General features: G+C 47.5%; 1 protein-coding gene across 4 annotated transcripts in view; it reads right to left on the bottom strand.

Annotated features, from left to right (window-relative positions):
• CACNA2D2 (calcium voltage-gated channel auxiliary subunit alpha2delta 2) overlaps positions 1 to 20,105 on the bottom strand; it is a 587,546-nt gene that overhangs the window by 247,313 nt on the left and 320,128 nt on the right. For 3 of the 4 annotated variants that reach the window (XM_043550544.1, XM_037904941.2, XM_043550546.1), the window contains exon 4: positions 3,898 to 3,957. The exons of the other annotated variant lie outside the window; for it this stretch is intronic. In XM_043550544.1, coding sequence (XP_043406479.1) covers positions 3,898 to 3,957 — 60 coding nt within the window. The remainder of the gene's footprint in view (positions 1 to 3,897; positions 3,958 to 20,105) is intronic. 4 annotated transcript variants of the gene reach the window in all.

Genomic DNA, 20,105 nt, shown 5'->3' with positions numbered 1-20,105 from the left:
TACCCCACCCCCAGCGTGACTTGGTAAAAAATCCCTTTTCACTGGATGTTCAGATCTGAGCTGGGATCGATTGTCTCATGACTGCGAAGTCTAATACAATATTGTGGTCTGTTTGTGTTTGCTCAATTGTTGACGCACAGCTAGAGATCCCCTCCCAAGATTTAAAATATTTACAACCTGAGAGACATGACAGCAGCCACCACAGATATAAGGGCCACTCCTGCTCCTACCAAAGTCAGTGGCAGAGCCACCATTGGCTCCACCAGGAGACGACCAGCCTCACTGTTTCTAGGGCTAGTTCCCCAGAATTTTTTTGTTTTCAGATGTTGAGTTTCACGGGCAGCTCCTCCTCCACCACCTTTGCTAGGAATTTTCAATCCCTTACTGATGTGGGAGAAGAGGGTTTCATGGTTAACTACATTACAGCTGTGCCTCCAAAGGCCAACTGAGATCAGGGCCCCCTTCTGCCATGTGCTGCACCAGACCAGAGACCACTTCTGCCTGGAAGAGTTGACCCTGCAGACAGGCAAAGTGCGGAAGGGGAAAGAGAGGGACAGATAAAGGAAACAGCTTGCCCAAAGTCACACTGCAGGTCAGTGGAACAATGCAGAACAGCACTCAGATCTCCTGACTCCCAGTCCCATTCCATAACCATTGGACCACTCTGCCTGGGACCCACTGGAGCCGAGATTCTGTGAGCAAGCAAGCATCCGTGCAGACTTTACTAAACCAGTGCATGCTTCTTAACCAGGATGCAACTGTGACCAGCCCGCTCACCTTCTCTGGCCCCACAGATGTTGAGGTGAACGATCATTAGATCAAAAACACAGTTCAGATTTCCCAGGCTCTTGAGTTTGGTATCCCAGAATTCAGTGGGGCCTCCAGATTGATGACATCTGCAACACATGACTAAGCAACAAATTCCAAGGCTGCCACTCCTGCATATTTTATACACAGCTATAGAGTGGCTTTATTTTTAATATTTATTTAAAGTCCTTATGACACGAGGGCTCATCTGTAGGGCCCTACCCAATTAACGGCCATGAAAAACACGTCATGGACCGTGAAATCACGTCTAACCCTGTGAAATCTGGTCTTTTGTGTGCTTTTACCCTGTGCTATACAGATTTCATGGTGGAGGTCAGCATTTCTCACATTGGGGGTCCTGACCCAAAAGAAAGTTGCAGGGGGGGTCACAAGGTTATTTTAGGGGGTCGCGGTATTGCCACCCTCACTTCTCTGCTGCCTTCAAAGCTGGGTGGCCAGAGAGCAGTGGCTGTTGGCCGGGCACCCAGCTCTGAAGGCAGTGCCCCGTGAGCAGAGGTGCAGAAGTAAGGGTGGGCAATACCATATTATGCCATCCTCACTTCTACGCTGCGGCTGGTGGTAGCTCTGCCTTCAGAGCTGGGCTCCCGGTCTTTACAGCTGGGTTCCCGGCCAGCAGCCGCCGCTCTCCAGCTGCCCAGCTCTGAAGGCAGTGCCACTGCCAGCAGCAGTGCAGAAGTGAAGGTAGCAGTACCACAACCCCCCCTACAATAACCTTGCATCGCCTCCCCCACACAATTCCTGTTTGAGTCAGGACCCCTACAATTACAACGCCGTGAAATTTCAGATTTAAATAGCTGAAATCATGAAATTTACATTTTTAAAAATCCTATGACCATGAAATTGACCAAAATGGACTGAATTTGGTAGGACCCTACTCATCTGGGATGGGTGGGGCCACACAAGTGAAAGAGATCAACGCTATAGCATAGGCAGGACCAGAGCAGGACTCCTGGGGAATATGGAATGTAAACAGATCACAGTTTAAATGAAAACATTCTAATACAACTTTAAGTTATAAACCCATTGAAAAATATGCCCCCTCTGTCCTGCCCTATGGCCAAGTGCCTTGCACTGATTTTGCGCTCCCCTGCTCAATAGCTGAGCACTGAGTACTGGTCATTTCACTGTCCTGTCCCCCAGCTCACTGCTTGGCGTTCTAATACAGTCAACCTGACAGCGGGTCTCTCTTCCAAGAGCCACCATGTGCATCCCCAGCTTTTCCTCATCCAGGCAGCTGACAATGTCCCCGATCCTCTACCTCAGCATTTCCTGAATGTCTGATGAGAGACAACTCCTGGTGCTATGAGAACCTGAGCTGTGCAGTGTAGGAGGATCATGGGAAGCAAGCAAATGAGGACAGACCAAGAGAGGCAGTAGCTATAGCCGCACAGATACCAATTTCCACCATGAGTTGGTCAAGTGGGAAACTGAACGCAGCTGGCTCCTCCCTCCTGCTTCATTCTTCTATTGCATGGGCCAAATTCTGCTCCTCAGAGGTCAGTGTATGGACCAGGAGGGGGGTATCTAAGAGCTAGATTTGGCCTCAGGTCTTACTCTCATCTACCCCACATCTTTCCAATTCCTTCCTTATTTCTGTCTCCAAGCCCAGTCTCCACAATGGAGCTTTTGTCATGCCACAGGACACCACCTCTGCACGCACACCCCCATTCCACATCCCTCTTTGCAAACTATACTCTGGCCACTTCCTCTTGCAAACAGCACGCACTAGATCTCCACAACACATATGTGCTGTGCTATGAGAGACTTTAGCAATGCTCAGAGAGTTCAACCCCTGCTCCTTAGAAATGGAGATGGCCAGTTTGTTCCATCGAGATAATACTAACACCTCCTAGCTCTTCTCTAATGCTTTTCATGTACAGATCTCAAAATGCTCCCAAAGGAGGAGATCCTTATCCCCATTTTACAGATGGGGAGAGTTTGGCCATATCTGGCTGCCGGGCCACCAGCACAGCCAAAAACACAGAGGTGACAGGAACCTGCCGGAGACACAGCCTGGGCCAATATCTTTTTGACTGTGCAAGAGGTGGTTTCCCTGGGCTGGTTTCTCATGCTAGCCTGGGGTTACTCATGGAGTAAGGTACTCCTCAAAGTGAGGAATGGTGGCACAATCTGGGGGTTGGTCTCTCAGAGGGTTTTTTTTTCCAGAATCCATTTGCGCTGAAAGGAAAACAACCATTTCTTCCTTCTGTATTATTGTTATAATTTGATACATTTCCAGGCAGAATCCTTCAGATTCCTGCTGCGCTTTATCACTGACATAATTACAAAGTCAAATGCAATCATTAAAACAACATTTTCCCTTCACCAGCCTCAATTATTCCTTCCCCCAGAACCAAACCCAAATCAGGCAATAGAAAAATAGGCACACAAGCATGTGTGTGCGCGTCTGTCGTCATTTAACACAAGACCCCCCTACTGCACCGAGCACGCCCCTCCAAATAGGGTCCCTGATGACCATGCAGATGACTTGTCTACTGAGATGGTGAAGATGTAAATTCTCTAGGGAGCTCTCCACAGGAACTCAATACCAAAGTGTTTAACCATTAGCTTGACCTTCACCTTCTGCCTTCTGACTGCTCTTATTACCTGCATGCACAGACAGAAGCAATGCTGGAAACGAGCTCAAAATTACTTCATTCACTTTCATTAGGGCTGGCAGGCAGCAGGGACAGAAGATGAGGAACAGGGCAACTGTGTATGAACTTGCAGAGATGAACAGAGTGACGGGGACACAACTTGCTTTAAAAATCACAGTGCGAGTGAGGGAGTGGGCAGAGAGAGAGAGAGAGACAGTGGGGAATGAAAAGCTAGCAGATGCGGAGAGGGGAGGGAGAAAATCCACAAAGACTGAGATAAAGCCAAGAAAGAAAGAACTGGAAAGGCAAATTCTGTCTCAAATGATTCCTACAGAACTCCAGTGGTTTCAGTGGGGTTACATGCTATGAGTGGGCTAAATTCTACCCTGGGAAACAAAGTGCAAGACAGAGACACCCCGAGACGAGCCCATTAAAAAGGTTGCGATGCCTGTGGGGAGAGTCCAGGCCTTACCCTGATGTTGTCCTGCCAGCGGTGGGCTTTCTGGAACTTCTCAGCCGCACCAGCGAGTCTCTGCAAATAAAACAAGAGAGAAGAAGTGACCCAAGAGAAGAGAAGATGTTTTGCAATAGCCAGGACACAACTGATTTGAGCTCATCCCACCCCAGGAGGGCATTGGCTCCTATGGGGCCACTGACACCAGGAGTTGAGCCGGAGTCAAAGATCCAGGCTCTAGATGGGAGCTAAAACAGGCTCACCTGCTCTGTGGATCAGGCACAGTGAAGGATGCGTCACACTCTCTCTCTCTCTCTCTCTCTCTCTCTCGAGATCTTACAGCACAGGCTCCCTCCTCAGAGTTCCAGGCTGAAAGTGGCTTCCATTGCCCCCCTGGTGCCCATCACTAACTCACAACGAGAGGAGGAGAAGCAGCATCCAAGGTGCTGCGAAAAACCTTGCAATGGGATCCCTCCCCTCGTTTCCAGAGAATTCTTGGAAGGCAAGAGGGAAGAAGGAACCCACCCACTAACCACAGCCCTGGTCTACACACACACACACACACACACACACATACGTATGCTGTCTAACTAAAGCTTTGATATGAAAATGACTCCATTAAAAGGGTGCAAAGGGCTGTCATTTCAGTTTAAAGCATGTTTCTTGCTGTTTTGCCCTTGTCAATTCCTTACTGACTTAAGCGGAGCTGAAATAAGCTACTCATAGTGAGATAAGCATCTATACAGGGACCTGAACCAGTTTAACTAAATCCATACAGACTAAGACACTGCTCACTTTGCATGTTGATAAGCCTAGCTTTTCAGTCATGACTTAGGACAGGAATTGAACTCAGGTCTCCAGAGCAGACGGAGGGGGGGAAGTTAGCCACTGCCAACCCTAGCTGCTGCCACTCTGTAGGACAGTCCGTAGCCCCTGGGATGGCGAGGGAGTTAGTGTCTCTGTCCAGAGCTGATTAATCCTCTCATGTCACACCAGATTATTTTTACACCTTGAGTGCAAAAGCCCAGGAGAGTAAGCTGGGCAGCACTGAGCTGGTCTGGATCGCACCAGTTGTTCCCATGGGCTGCGGAACGGGGAGAGGAATCAGGGAAGATATCTCGGCAGCTCTGGCTTTAATCACTGACTGCAGTAGGGAGGCTCCCACACCGAGATGGCATTTAACGGCAGCCTAATGAGGTTTACTGAAAGGACAGGTTAAGCACAGACACTGGACCCAGCTCCTTCCTTCAGAATGTACGAGATTTTAAAATAATATCTCCGTATCCAGAGCGAGAGGAGAGTTTTCAACACAATTGAGTGCAGCACCAACATCGTCCCTGGGAAGGGAAGCAAGAGGCATGGCCTGGCACGATGGGAGGTGAGGGGGGGGACAAGGTGTGCTGTCTTCCCACTCAGCTACGTCACCCTATGCAATGCGGCTGGCCCGGCATGTGAAAAGTGAGAGGAACAAGAGTTGTGCAAAAAGGGGGTGAGCCATTGCTTTGTTTACCGCAAGAAGACAGCATGCAGCTACTCCATTCACACTTGGGTGGAACACGGCTGAGGGATATCGCTTGGGGCTGTCTAAAGAAAGGTTAGGCCCAAATTTTCAAAGGGGTCTGGCAGCAATAGGTTTCCATCCTGAGACACCATGGGCCTGATTTTCAGAAGCGCTGAGCAGCTATTGCTCCAGTGGCCGCCCCTGGGAGCTCTTGGTGTTCAACACCTCTGACAGCCAGCCCTTGTGCCTCAAATGGGGCTCCCAACCGAGGCACATGAATTCGCTGGCCATCTGGGGCATGTGGGTAAAAACTGATGGGGACTAGGTAGCAAACCCCAGCACCTGAGAGAGAGCAGGGGCATCAGGCGGCTCTTCGCCCTTCTGCTGAGCAGCCAGCATTGGCCACTATCAGAGATGGCAAAGCAGGTTAGATGGACCATTGGTCTGCTCCACTATGGTGGGGAGGTAGGGTACAGGGGCTAGATGGTTAGTCTATAGTGGGGAGGGAGTATACGGGGCCAGACTGCTAGTCTTTTCTGGTCTGATAGTGCTCTGATTTCTATCTATTGTGAAGCTGAGGCAGGGTGGGGCTGGGGAAGCTGGCTGCATGTGCACCTGGAGTTTCAGATACACTCAGGGCCGGATGAGCGCACAGTGTAATACAGACCATGCTACCAGTGCTCCCAGCGTGTACTATACTGGGCTGGAAATCATTAGTTTTTCCTTGTGGTAGGATCAAAAGTCTCCCTCGAGAGCCAGAACAGAGCTCTGCCACCCCCGTCCCAACACAAGTGTCCACTGGGCAATGTCCTCAGCCTCTCACCTAACCTCATCCTGGTGGGTTCGTCTGTCTTCCCCACTGCCTTGACTCCTCTCTACAGCGCATGGTGACCATTACGGCTCCTTTCCCGAGAGCCTGGAAGCCACTTTTCTCCGATACCCTCCCGTGGATCAGAGGAGCAACCATCACCACTGGGCTCTGATACTGAGCTGTGAATTGCCAAGGCAGGGAGTGGTAACACAATGGGCGGCCTTTACCATCCCTCCCCTTTAGCTATGTGGCCATTCTGGCCTGCTCCTCAGCAATGCTGACCCAGAGAGCCCCCATCCCACCCTGGGCCGCTGTTTCCTAGGGCTTTCCCTCCATTCATTTGTGTATCTCCTCTCATTCCTCCGCAGCTTTCCCATTCTGTCTCTTCCTCAGCTGCATATGGGTGTGTGGAAAGCAGGGTTTCTGAGGCAGCCGGCAGAGGACGGGAGAAGGTCCCTTCAGCTACCAGTGCCTCAGATGTCACAGGCCCATTGTGCGATCTACAGCATGGCAGGGCAGGAGGAGAAAAAGAAATAAAGGAAAGAAAGTGAGGCGAATCAATAATAAAGCACCAAGAAGTAGCTGTGGTCGGCTCTTTTAATTGAGCTGAAAGGTGCAAATGTCAAGAGCCCGGAGATTTCCAAGGGAGATCAATTCTGCATCACTAAGTAAATTAAAAACAGAAAGCAAAATAAATTACACAACCTCCCCCCACAGCCCGCTAGCCCAGATCCAAGAGCTGTGTGCAAGCAGGGCAGGTATGAGGAGTGGCCCCTTTCCAGATGTGCGTGGTGAGTCCAGCCCAGACCTTGCAGGGCCACAGGTCAGATGAAAAGGGCACACACAACTGGCTGTGTGTGTGTGTGTGTGTGGTGTGTGTGTGTTCTAGCATGGGCCATATCTTACTCTGCCAGATTGGGGTGTGGACTTCAGGATCTGCCCCTACCTGCCCTTAACAGCACCAAGGAAATGGATCTGACTTCCTACCACCCTCATCTATCAGTGTTAGAGTCACACAAAAGACTGGCTTCCCCAGATAGACACTTCCCCATCTTGCAGTGGTGATGTTTCCCAGGTGATGAGCACCCTAAGTCTGATCGCAGGTGCATCATGCCTATCTCTGCAGCCTTGTAAAATCAGACACACCCCAGTTGCTCACACGCAGCTGTTGGCTTTATGGGATTCTCAGGGAATACATGCCATACATGTCTGAGCTCAGATCCACGGACTAAGTGGCTAATCCGTAAGGAGGTTAATTAGCCATGGGGCTACCACAACAAACAATACAAGAGTTTGTGAGATACATCAAGGCAAAGACATTGCTCATTGCAGGTCCTACTACCTGGAGTATGCATCCGATGAAGTGAGCTGTAGCTCACGAAAGCTTATGCTCAAATAAATTGGTTAGTCTCTAAGGTGCCACAAGTACTCCTTTTCTTTTTACCTACATACAGTCCTTCTTATGTGTTTACTCAGGCAACTGTCTGATTGATTTGCCCCAATAACAGACAATGTCCATAATGCCGAGGATCTCAAACTATGGTGTGTGTACAAGAACAGTACAGCTGTCATTGGCATGGCATGCAGCAGATGCTTAACAGTGCACAGCCACCCTACGCAGGGTTTAGGGCAGGGAGTGAAGAACAATACTGTACTCACCCACAAGGTGAAAAGTGCTGGGTGATCTTTAATGATGACAAGTGGTAAAGGCCCCAGGCTGTTTTGCTGCTGTTATTCACGTGTTTTATTGAAAAATTATAAACAGACTAACAATGCTCAAGGAATCCTATAATGAAGAAAAAGCAAACAAAGTGACTTGAAGCAAACAGAACCTCTCCGTGAAAACCAGGAAGCTACTGAAATAACTAGTCCAAGGAGAGTGATAAAATCAGTGCATTAATAATTCATTGTAGTAATAAGAGGAAGTTACTCACCTTGTGCAGTAACGATGGTTCTTCGAGATGTGTGTCCCTATGGGTGCTCCACTTTAGGTGTCTGTGTGCCCCTGCACCTCTAATCGGAGATTTTTGGTAGCAGTGTCCCGTTGAGCCAGCGCATGTGCTCTCCCTCCCTCGTGGTCTGCCTCGAGGCTATTTAGCACTGCACCCCCTCGCTTCCTTCTCTACCACAGAGCCCTGTAGAGAACTCCGAAGTAGAGGGGAGGAGGGCAGGCTGTGGAGCAACCATAGGGATACACATCTCAAAGAACCATCGTTACTGCACAAGGTCAGTAACTTCCTCCTCTTCTTCGATTAGTGTCCTACAGGTGCTCCACTTTAGGTGACTCTGGAGCAGTACCCACCACTGAAGGCTGGGACTTCGGAGCGGAGTCTTTTACTACAGAGAGTACTGTGGAGTCGAAGATGGTGTCAGCGGCCAAATCTTCAGTGATCGCATAATGTTCTGCAAAAGTATGGACAGAGGCCCCGATCATTGCTCTATAGATTGGGGAGATAGGGATATCCCTATGGAATGTGGTTGAGGTAGGAACTGATCTCTTGGAGTGCGTATGGATGGAAGCAAGTTGCGCCCTTGCTAAGTGATTAATGCAACTAGAGACCCATTTGGATAGTTTTTGAGGAGATATCACAGAGCTTTTGGATCTTTCTGTGGACGAAAGGAAGAATTTAGGGGATTTCCTGAAGTCCTTAGTCCTGTCCAAGTAGAATGCTAATGTCCTTCTAATATCTAGCATATGCACAATTGTCTCCCAGTTGTCACAATGTGGTTTTGGGAAAAAAAAGAGAGATGGATCTGTTGATTCATATGGAAAATGCAGAAAAAGTAGGGAGAAACTTGGGATATGGCCTTAGAGTTACTTTAAAAAAAAAAAAGACAAAGGCCGTGAAGGATGGGTGTGCCATCGGGGCTGCTATTTCTCCTATGTGCCTAGCTGAGGTGATGGCAATTAGAAATGCTGTTGTCATGGACAATTATAACAGAGAACAAGTTGCCCTGGACTCGGATGGAGGTCTAGTCCAAGCCCTGAGAACTAGATTAAAGTCCCAGGCTGGAGCGAGTGGTATCACATGAGGGAAGAGAGTCCCAATGCCGTTAAAGAATCTACGCATTAGTGGTTGAGCAACGTCCAAGTGGGAAGCCATTTTCGCCATGAGATGTACCTTAAGGGAGCTGAGCGAGAGTTTAAAATGTAGTGCAAAATCAAAGGGAGGAAAGATGAGGTCGGGTCTGTCCCTTTGGAATAGTACGGACTTGGAGTCGTTTCCATTTTGTAGATAGGTATGTGGAGCGGCCAACGTGTGGTTGTGTTGCAACACGTGTTTCAGCTTGTCAGAGCATTCTGCTTCTAAGTCTTGGAACAAAGAAAGATCCAAGCCTGGAGGCGGAGGATCCATGGGTTGGGCTGAAGGGTCAGCCCACTGTTTTGAGAGAGCGGGTGAGGAATGGGCTGACGTCAGAGGAACAGGAGGGCATATTGCCATCTGTGTCAGGTAAGGGAGCCAGACTTGTCATAGTCAAGAGGGGCAATCACAATAACTCTCGCTTTGTTTTGTTGAATTTTCAACAGAATCTTGGCTAGGATAGGAAACTGGGAAGAGACATACAAGTGCGCCCTGTCTTCTGGGAAGATGAGGGCAACTGCCAGTGAATGTTTCCCCAAGCCGGCCCTGGAGCAGTAACAAGGATCTTTCTTGTTCCGATAAGTAGCGAAGAGATCCATAGGCCGGGTTTCCCCAAAGGGTGGCTATATCTTGAAGCACCTCTGAATTCAGGATACACTCATTGTCATGATAAAATTCCAACTGAGATTGTTGGTTGTCCTGTTCTGTATCCCTTGTAGACAGACAGCTGAGATGAGCACATTGTGATGGGTGCATCAATTCCAAAGTCTGAAAGCTGTCTTGCAGAGGGAGGGAGATCTGGCAGCTCCTTGGCAGTTTATACAAAACATACAGGTCACATTAAGTCCATCATAACCTTTGTGTGTTGTTTTTGATGAAAGGCAGAGTTTGTGCACAGGCACTCCTGACAGCCCTTAGCCCCAAAAGAGTGATGTGGAAGGTCATTTCTGTGGAAGGCCATTTGTCTTGAATCTTGTGGTTGTGTTGGTGAGCTCCCCAGGCTATTAGGGAGATGTGTTCCAGGGTGGTGAATGTGGGTAGCGAGAGGAATGCTCTTGCTTGTACTGCATCAGGTTGGAGCTGATAAAGTCCAGTCACTGTACCGGGGTTAGTATGCCACTACAATGAAGTGAACCTTGGAGAATACCCTGTGTGGAGCAGTCTGTACCTATAATGATCGTGCCCCAAAGGTAAGCAGTAGGAAATCTCCTGTACAGTGGTTGTATTGAGATATGGAAGTAGGCACCCTGTAGGTTCAGGGCTAGAAATCAATCTCTTTGCTCTAGAGCTAGTCCTAACTGCTGTGAAGTAAGGTAAGGTGACTTCTGAGTGGTGCAACAGGTGTACAGATGGCAGCTGGTGCTGTAAGGTATCATTGTTCAGGCCCCCGACCAGCTCATCAAAGTGCTTATAAGAGGCAGTTTGAGAGGTCATGGACTGGGGTGCAGACTGTTCTCACATTTGAGCCCTGGGTCTCTTACACTGTGGTTCATAACAGCACAGAGATGGTGAGTATTGAGAAGATTGTGATCTGTGGTGTGGTTGAGAGGTATATCTTCTCTTCTGTTCCACAGTGTAGATTCCTAAGGAGTGTAGTGCGGTCCAAGAATCCTTCAGGATGTCAAGAGAAAATCTGTCTTCTCCGCAAAGAGTTTGGCCCTTCAAATTGGAAGTCTGTAGCTCTGTGGGCAATCTAGAGAGGTGCAGCGAACAAAAAAAACCCACAACCCACCTCAGTTCCACTGTCATGGAGACTGGGCGGGCAGCTGTAACAGCTATATCCAGTGGTGTCTCTAGGACTGGTCTGGCTATTAACTGACCTTCTCTAAGAATGGTCTGAATCTGTTCTTTTTGTGTTTCCAGTAATGTTTCAGAAACATCCTGGGTTTCCCAAGATTAACAAAATTGTTTTGGCCATGACAGTTTGGTAATTTATGACTCTCAATAGTAATGTTGTCGATGAATACGCCATCTTGCGAAGCCTGATCATATGGAGTTGACTTGGCATTATGTTGCTTGCTTCATGCATTAACCACATCCACTAGGATGGAGTTGGGTTGCGGATGTTTGAAAACAAAGTCTGCCTCTTTGGGTAGAGATGTAGGGCTGTTTTGTTTACACTCTGTTGCTGGTTGGTGCGATGGAGGCTGGCTCTGCCAGATGATTTTGGTAGGATCTAGAATCAGCTCATTAATTGGGAGGACAGTTCTAGATGAGAAGGTAGTGTGAAGAATTTCCACTAACTTGTGATGTGTATCTGCCACCTCCTGTAAGGGAATCTGCAGCTCGTCTGCCACCCTCTTGGTGAGATCCAGAAAGTTCTTAAATCTTCACCTAGTGATGAGGGGTGGGTAGCACAGTCTCATCTGGGAGAGATGAGGAGAAATGTGCTGAAGAGGTAGTTTCCTCTTCAGGTGTTTCCCCCCACCCTTTCCTGTCCTGAAAAAGCTTTCTCCTGTCCTGGCTCAGGTGCTCTCCTGCCCTGGCTCAGGTGCCAGGCTGTAGCAAACCATCTGGTGGACTCTCCCTGAGAGACACCGGAGATGGTTGCACCATGTGTGTGTATATACCCGAAGAGTTACAATATGGCTTTGGGAGGGAGAGGCAGGAAGCCAGGCACGGGCGGCTGGCGTGATGGAATTGGGAATGACCCTTGTAGTGTGGTGGTGGGCCACCTTGAGGGGCCGGGGAATGATCTCCTCCTGGCCAGTGTCAGATTTGTCAGTGCATAAGGGTGCCGCTACTGGGGTATTGGCAGTATACAGCTCAGTGCTAAGAGCGATTCTGAGTGCCGGGATGTGCTCAATACTGGGGTCCTGGTACCAAGTAATGGGGATTCTGGTTCTTCCCCAATCATCAGGTCTCCAGGATACCAGAGCTCATGCAGTACCATGGGTTCATTTGGTACCACAGAGGAGGGTCCGTGGTACATTGTCACTACCGATAGTTGTGCAGAGCACTCCCTAAATTAGAGTTTTGTCCAGTACAAAAAGTTTGTGGTGCCACTTTTTTAGACACGGTATGGTAATTGTCTCTCCCTGGGTATTGAGGCCAGAGGTCTCCAGAGTATCAGAGCACCTGTGTTACCATGGGCTCATCCAGAACCCCAGAGGAGCGTCTGTAGTCGGTATCAATGGTTGGGAAGGTGCAGAACACTTCCTAGATGGGAGTTTTGTTGCCTCTGGTACCAAAGGGTTTCTCTATGCTGCTCTTTTAGAGATGGTACGGTAACTGTCCCCTCTTCTTAAGGGACCGTACCATTGCCTCAGAGCATGAGGGTGGTAGCCTCTGGTGTCTGGGTGCCGAAGCAGAGCTGACAGCAGGACTTCTCTGTGTGTAACTGTGCCCTCTCGGTGCAGTAGTTGCCCAGAGTAGAGCTCAGAGCAGCACAGAGCTCACAGAAGCCCCTTGTCCATGCAGAGAGCAGACCTCAGAGCAGGGCAGAGCTCACAGCAGGAAGCCCCTTCTCAGCTTTCAGCTTCCAGAGCTTCCCTGCCGAACCAGAGCGGCAGCTGAGCTCACAGCAGGAGGTTCCTCTGCTGGTATTAGCCTATCGGTGGCCGCTCTGGGGAGTCCCCCTGGCTGGCCAGCTACTGGGGATGGCTGCTGAGATGGCTGCACTGGGGAACACCCCTCTGCCTGGCCAGTTGCTGGGAGGAGCCTTTCCAGGGGGAGTCTGCTGATGGCTTCCCCCCCACCCTTCACCACTCGACCCCTTTTGAAGTGAAGGCTCCGGGGATGATCCAGGGTCAACACCCACCGGAGTCCCCTGCAGACTGAAGTGTTTTCTCGATAGGGAGTGTCTGCCCATTATGGGAACTGACTCCTGGCAGGAGAGGCACCGCTTGGAGCAGAGAGCGCCAGGCAAGCCCCTGGGGAGGGGATGTCATCCTCTAGCAAGGAGGAATATGCAGAGGATATATATTTTTTTAAAACTGAAAAAGAAAATAATTATGAGTTTACTAGATGCCTGGGTGCGGGGAATGCCCCCAGACAGGGAAGGAAAGTGACGTTCTTTTCCTTTTTCTCTTCTTTTTAAACCAAAGGAATGAAGTAAAATAAAACAGAACACTAGCCTGAGTACTTTTAGGGAGATCAAAGGTAACAAAACAAACACTACTTATGCTAATGACACAGATAAGGAAGGGACAACTGCTCTGGTTCCAGCGGTAGAGAAGGGGGTTCCCAGGAGCAGTGCTAAATAGCCTCGAGGCAGACCACGAGGGAGGAAGAGCACATGCCCGGGCTCAAGGGGACACTGCTACCAAAAATCTCAGATTAGAGGTTCAGGGCACACAGACACCTAAAGTGGAGCACCCATAGGGACACTACTTGAAGAAGAAGCAAAGGATGCTGCATTCATGCTCAAAATGGCTAGCGCAATAGCACCAGTTTCCCATACATCTGTCAGTGCCTCTTTACATGGCCCATCAGCAAATATTTCACATTTGATCACTATACTCACAGCACCCTGGCACCCACACTGACTCACACGGGAGTTCTGCACATTAATCCAGATGGGAAATTTGGGCTTTGCTAAAGGCTCTTTCTATTCTGCACATTCAGTTCAAAGACAAGGGAAAGGCACTTGTCTACAAAGCCTTTGTATGATGTTCCCAAGCTGTTACTAAGGGAGCAAGAGTCAAGATGCTAAGTGACTCATTTGGTAATTTTTTGACTTCTTGTACAGAAGATCCAGAAAACTGTGACCTAAAATCATTTCCTAGGGGGCATTAACACAATAGGTGCACGTGACTCTGTTTGCTATTATACAGCCAATTGTTTTCTTTTAATGTTGCCTTCCACAGCTTAATTGGGATCCAAATTGCTCCGTGTAAAACCAAGTAAGATGGCCAGGGGACTGCTGAAGAGCTCTAAGCTTTCCTCGTAGAGTACCAAGAGTGGGCCAACTGGCTAGGAATCACTCCCAAGGAGCTCCTATTTTAGCCTCCTCCAGAAGGCAGCAAGAAAGTTCGTTATTTTCAAGAGAGGAGAGAATTTCCCACAGTTAGATCTGAGACATGTTTGAAATAAAAACAGAGAGCCAAATCCCAGTCCCATTTAAATCAATGGGAGTTTTCCAATTGCCTGGAATAGGACCACGGTTTCACCCATACTTAGTGCAACTGTTTGCGTTGGGTTTGGGGCCTAGGTGCTCAGTGGTGGGTGCCAATATAGGAACCTGGGGCGATAGAAGAGTGACGGGTGCCTTAGAAATGCTCCGATCAATACAGGCAGAGACACGATATTGCACCTGGCTAGGGGGCATGTGATGGGAGAACTGGTGGTGCTGCAAGAATCAGAGATAAGCACCTTGCAATGCTGTGAAAAGGAACAGGTGCCACCAAAATGTCAAGCCAGGGGAGAGTGCTTTAGCATGCAAGTAGGTGGGTGTTAATTGGGCCCTACCAGCCTCATCACTGCTAACAACCTCTGTTCTCCCACCCACTGCACTGGTTTCTCTGCACCATCTCTACCTGTCCTGGCTTAGCAGCACTACAGATATATCCAGACACCCTCAGGAGAAAGAGAACAAACCTGAGAGGCAATGGGAGAAACCAAGCAGATTAAGGAGATGTAACCCACCTGCTTTAAAAAAAAGAGAAGAAAAGAAAAGAAACTCAAGACAGTGAGTTTCTGCCACGCACCAGATCCTGATTCACCAATGTAACAGGCCGCAAATGTCACGTTGTCAATGCAAACCCACGCTGATCATGATAATACGCTGATGTGATAATTTTGATACCTTTCCATTAGGAATTCCTCTGACTCTCCTGTAAGCTAATGTGTAACGCAGAACAATTCAGCCACTGGTAATTCAGCCACTGGAAGATGAGGAAAAATGTGCCAATCTTATCTCTACAAGCAAACAAAGAGGTGAGGAAGGGAAGGAGAATTCTCTTGCTCATCCCATGCTTCCTCCTCTCTGTCCATTTCTCCCGCTGGGTAACGCTACATCTTTCCAGCCTCAGATAGGCCATGGGAGGTAAACGGCCCTGCTGGTAGTCGCGGGAGGCATTCTGCCGGCGGCGTACTGAAGCCTTGTGAGCAGCAGGCTTGGAAAGGGTGCAGGTGCCCTTTTCCATAACTGGCTTCCAAGCACTAGTGGATATGGAACAGGCACGGGCCTAACCATGCCCTTGGATGTATGGAGACAGAGCCACAACGCATGTTAGCATCAGCTTGCCCGCCTGTGTGCATGGACTACACGCACGGATGCCCTGTCCAAAGACAGGCGCCGGCTGCCTCCACATGAGCCAGCAAGGTAGGTAAGGGTCTCCTTGTGCCCTCCCCCACTTTGCATAACTATAGCCATGATTTGACTATGTGTCTGTGTAAGCCTGCAGGACAACAGGGACACAGCTAATCTGTTAGCTAACAGGATGACTGATGTGACAGTGAGGTACCAGACTACAGGGACCCAAGGGCAGCAGGTGGAGCAGAATGTCACGGCCTGGCAGCATCACACAGGCTAGGGCAGTCTTCTCCAGGCTTTAAAAAGCTGTCCTCCCCACCCTCTTCCCAGCATTAAGATGAACGCAATCATGACTCCCCTACACCCGGCCCCATGTCAGGACTTGTCCATTCCATGCTCACTCCAGCTGGGCCTTTGTGTCCCCAGGGGGCATGTCCCACACTCGGGGGAATGCTGGGCTGGCTAGTGAAACTCAGCACTAATAATGTACACAGGAAGTCACAGGAAGCACAGGAATTCCCTGGATGAGACTGAGACCCATCCAGCCCAGTATCCAGTCTTACACAGTGGCTGATTTCGGCTTCAGAGGAAGAAACAAGACCCCTGCAGTAGGCAGTTGTGGGATAATCTGCCTCCGCGGAGCTCCCATCCTAATCCCCTACCAGTGACGGCCCCTTTTATAGCCTTCCAAAACACTTCTCTTTTAGCATTAACTACCCTAACTCTGGCTGTTCTTGTAATCCTTCTCAAGCCAATATACAGTAAAACACAGCAGTATCTAGTTCAAGACACCTCCTTGCACTGCTGGCACAGAGTTCCTGGAATTAATTCCTGAAGCTGGGAGTTTTGCCCTTGACTTCAGTGGGGCGAGGATTTCACCCATTGTTTCAAACGCCAGTTAAGGTGACAGGAGCGGACAGACCACAGGGCACTGGTCTGGGGCTCTGGACACCTGGATTCTATTTCTGGCTCTGCCACTGGCCTGCTGGGTGACCTTGGGCAAACCTCGTCCGCTTCTCTGTGCCTCAGTTTCCCCAGATGTAAAACGGGAATAATGATGCTGCCCTAGTTTGTAAAGTGCCTTGAGATCTAGGGATGAGAAGTGCTAGAGAAGAGCAAGGAATTGTTAACAGCATTTACAATGCCCAGGCATTTAAAAGCAAGGCAACGAACAGCTATCATCATCATAAATCTTACATTATTCACATAAGAAACTTACTTTATTATTGTCAAACATAAAGGAATGCATATTTCATCACAATACAACCCTCTCAGCTATAGACTTGTGCCCTGTTTCTCTTGTATTGTTTCATTTTTATCTTGTTTTCGGGATCCAAACATTTTCTTTCAAGGGATACCATTAAAGGGGAAAGATCAGTTAATAGAGTTATCAACTGACAGTTGAATTTTGGGGGATAATGGGGGAACAGAATTCGATACAGGAAATTTTAACAGGAAAAGTGTGTAATATCTAATTCTGTTTGAGGACTTGCATGGGGGGCTGATAAATGTGCATCATTAACGTGTGTGTGTATCCAATCGCAGGACTGTGGCCATAGTTTCTGTGTTTCATTTTCCAGATGGTTTTGTGCCATGTTTATATGCTGAGATTGCTGATGGAAGAAGAACTGCTGATGAAAGAAAAGTATTTATTCTGAATTACAGTTAAAGCTGCAGTGCTGAAATATGCCACTCTTTAGACTTGATAAGAATACTGGGTTTGTTTATAATGGTGACCAGCGTAAGATTATGGATATCCCAAACTATTTAATGTGTTTTTAAAGTACCTAGATTCTGCAAACAATACAACAGACAACTACCTCAGCTGGTTGAATAGCTTCCAACAGAAATTATCGATTTGACAACATTTTGTAAAAAAAAAAAACAAAACAAAAAAAAAAAAAAAAAACTATAGAAAGCATTTCGGTACATGAACCCATTCAATTCTTTTGTTTCAAAATTACTTTTTGTTTCAAAATGTATTTTGTATTATATTACCATGAGGGTTTAATAACAATTTTCAAATAATAAATAAAAAATAGTTGACAAATCTGACCTTAATTTCGTTGAGTCTCAGTTCCCCATCTGTAAAATGGGGATAATATCACAAGAGTGTTGTGAAGATTGATTAATTAATGTTTGTGAGAGCCTCAGATACAATATTGATGAGTGCCACAGAAAAACCCTGAAGGAAATTAACAATTCTATCTCCAGGGCAAGGTTTGAATAGCATTCAGTAAAATAGGGCCTAGGACCACACACTGAATGAGGAGAAAACAAAATATTACATAGCTGGTCATTAACTGAGCACCATCTATCCTGTGCACCAAATGAACCAGGGGTCCTGTGAAAAAAACAGTATGGGATCATGTAATTACAGACTGTATCATAATGTATATGCACAAGAGGGCTGGAATTCAGGTTGCACAGGCACCTTAATTCTGGAATTTCCTGACATTTGGGTACTTGACTTTGCAACTTTAAAAATGTTCTTTTAACATAGCTTTTGTGTGAAATACATACATATACAAATAAAGTCTGATTCTTGGAAAACGTGAGACCTGATTTTAAGAGATGCTGCACCCACAACTCCTCCTGGTGGCTGGGGAGCACCCGCAGGACCACTGAAACCCAGCCATTGGCTCTGACATGTTGTCTGCTAATCAGATCCATCTTGGCCACACAATATTGTCTCCAACATATAGGCAATCAATCCTGGTTGGGTAAAGGTGATGGGAAATTGTTTAGAAGTTAAAAAGCAAATTAGATCCTGATTAATGTTGTAGCATTAGAGACAATTCTAAAGAAAACAAAACAGTTACTTATTGGCACACTTGAGAAATAGCCCAATAGACTCTTGTTTATAGTCCCCGAAGTGTGCAGTGAATTGATTGGCACTCTCACTTTGAGAGACAGACTGTGATCCATTACTTTACCTCCTCTCTATCCACATGTCTGTTACGGCCAGAAACAAATAGACAGGACAGCTAGCAGGAGTGACACAGGCCTGGGCTCCTCAGTGATAAGTAGCCCTCTCTTTAGTAGTCAGATATAAATTGTGATGAAGGTGGATAAAGTGGACCAGTTGGTTCATCTGATCTGAAAGGAACTCAAAAAATGAAGAGGAAAAAAGTCTCTTCTGTGATCACTACAAAGCAGGATGTTTATGCAGTCTGTACTGGGACTTGCTACCTAAGCACTTCTACATTCTTATTATCTGTATCACAATAGGGGCTCCATCAGGGAGCCAGGGTGCTTGGTGCTGCACATAGAATAAGAAGGTTATCCTTCCTCCAGGGAGTTCACAATCTACACGGCAGGATGCAGCAAGGGCAAGAGACAGACAAATGGGCAGAGGGGGTGGGAGGATGACGTAGCCATCATAGGATGCATCAATATCCGCTTGCAATATCGTCAGTCTTAAGCGGAATCAAAACTCACAATTCCGGTCTTCAAAAATAAATCAGACTGGCTTAAAAATCACAAGATTTTTAAAGAATGATAAATGTAGGCTATTTTTCTTTGCCCTCTTGTTTTTGATCTTTTCTTTTCAAGCTTATCTCCATAACTAAGGGCTAGAAGTTTATTAAAAACCACCACCATCACCACCTTAAAATCAGATTTAATCACAGGACTCCAGATGCTGGGACTTTAAGAACAACAACAAATATTGTGAGACGTACAAAATCACAAAAGTTGGCAACACTGACTTGACGGCTGCTGCAGCTTTCTGTGGTGGGAAGTTCCACAGGCTCAGCAAGCACAGGTAAAAAACCCCCAGTATTTCCTTCAATCCATTTCAGATACGTTTCCTTTTAACTGCGTCAGCCACTGTCTTGTTCTCGTGCTAAGAGACTAAATCAGAGAGCCCTAGTGACCGTCTCTGGACCACTCATTATTTTATATGCCTCTGTCCCACCCCCTCCTTCCCTTTTTACCATTTCCTCTCGAAGGCTCCGACTCAGCAAACCACTTAAGCACATTCTTACGTCCCAGTGATGTCAGTGCTTTAGACTGAGCACATTCTGAAATGATTTGCTGAACAGGGGCCTAAACTATTTGTGTTTTCTCCCCATATTAAAGACTTTCTATGCCGCAGCCATTTAAATCAGTGTAATAGGGTTCTTTCGTGTGTGTGTGTGTGATTTCATGTAATTAAAGACTGTGTCATAAGGCATATGCACAAAGGGACTGAATTAAGGTGGCACAGGGCCACCTTAATTCTGGCATTACCGAACTTTTGAGCACTTGACTTTGCAACTTTTATAATGTTCTTTCAGTGGAGTTTTGTGTAGGTACTATGTACAGCAGTTGCCACTGAAAATCATGGTTGCTAGTCTGCAGCTCCTACGGTGCAATCTTTTCTCCTGAATAGGGGAAGATACCATGGACTCTGCAGGTAACAGAAACAGTGGGCTTTTAGTTTTTAATGGTGGCCAGTATATTATATACATTTCTAATTTAATGATGGGAGGTGCAGGTGGTGAGCCTTGTACAATTCAGGTCAGCATTAGAGATCTCTATGAATAGCTGTAGTCTCACTAGCTAGGATAATATCATAAGGGGCACTAGCTTCAGGACATAAGACCAGGGTGAGTATGAAACTCCCCACCTTGGGCATGCTAGTGCATAACT

Source organism: Chelonia mydas, chromosome 7 (genome assembly GCF_015237465.2).
Source record: "Chelonia mydas isolate rCheMyd1 chromosome 7, rCheMyd1.pri.v2, whole genome shotgun sequence".
Taxonomy (NCBI): domain Eukaryota; kingdom Metazoa; phylum Chordata; order Testudines; family Cheloniidae; genus Chelonia; species Chelonia mydas.
The sequence above is the reverse complement of the archived record's forward strand: the minus strand, read 5'-3'. Positions and strand labels throughout refer to the sequence as shown.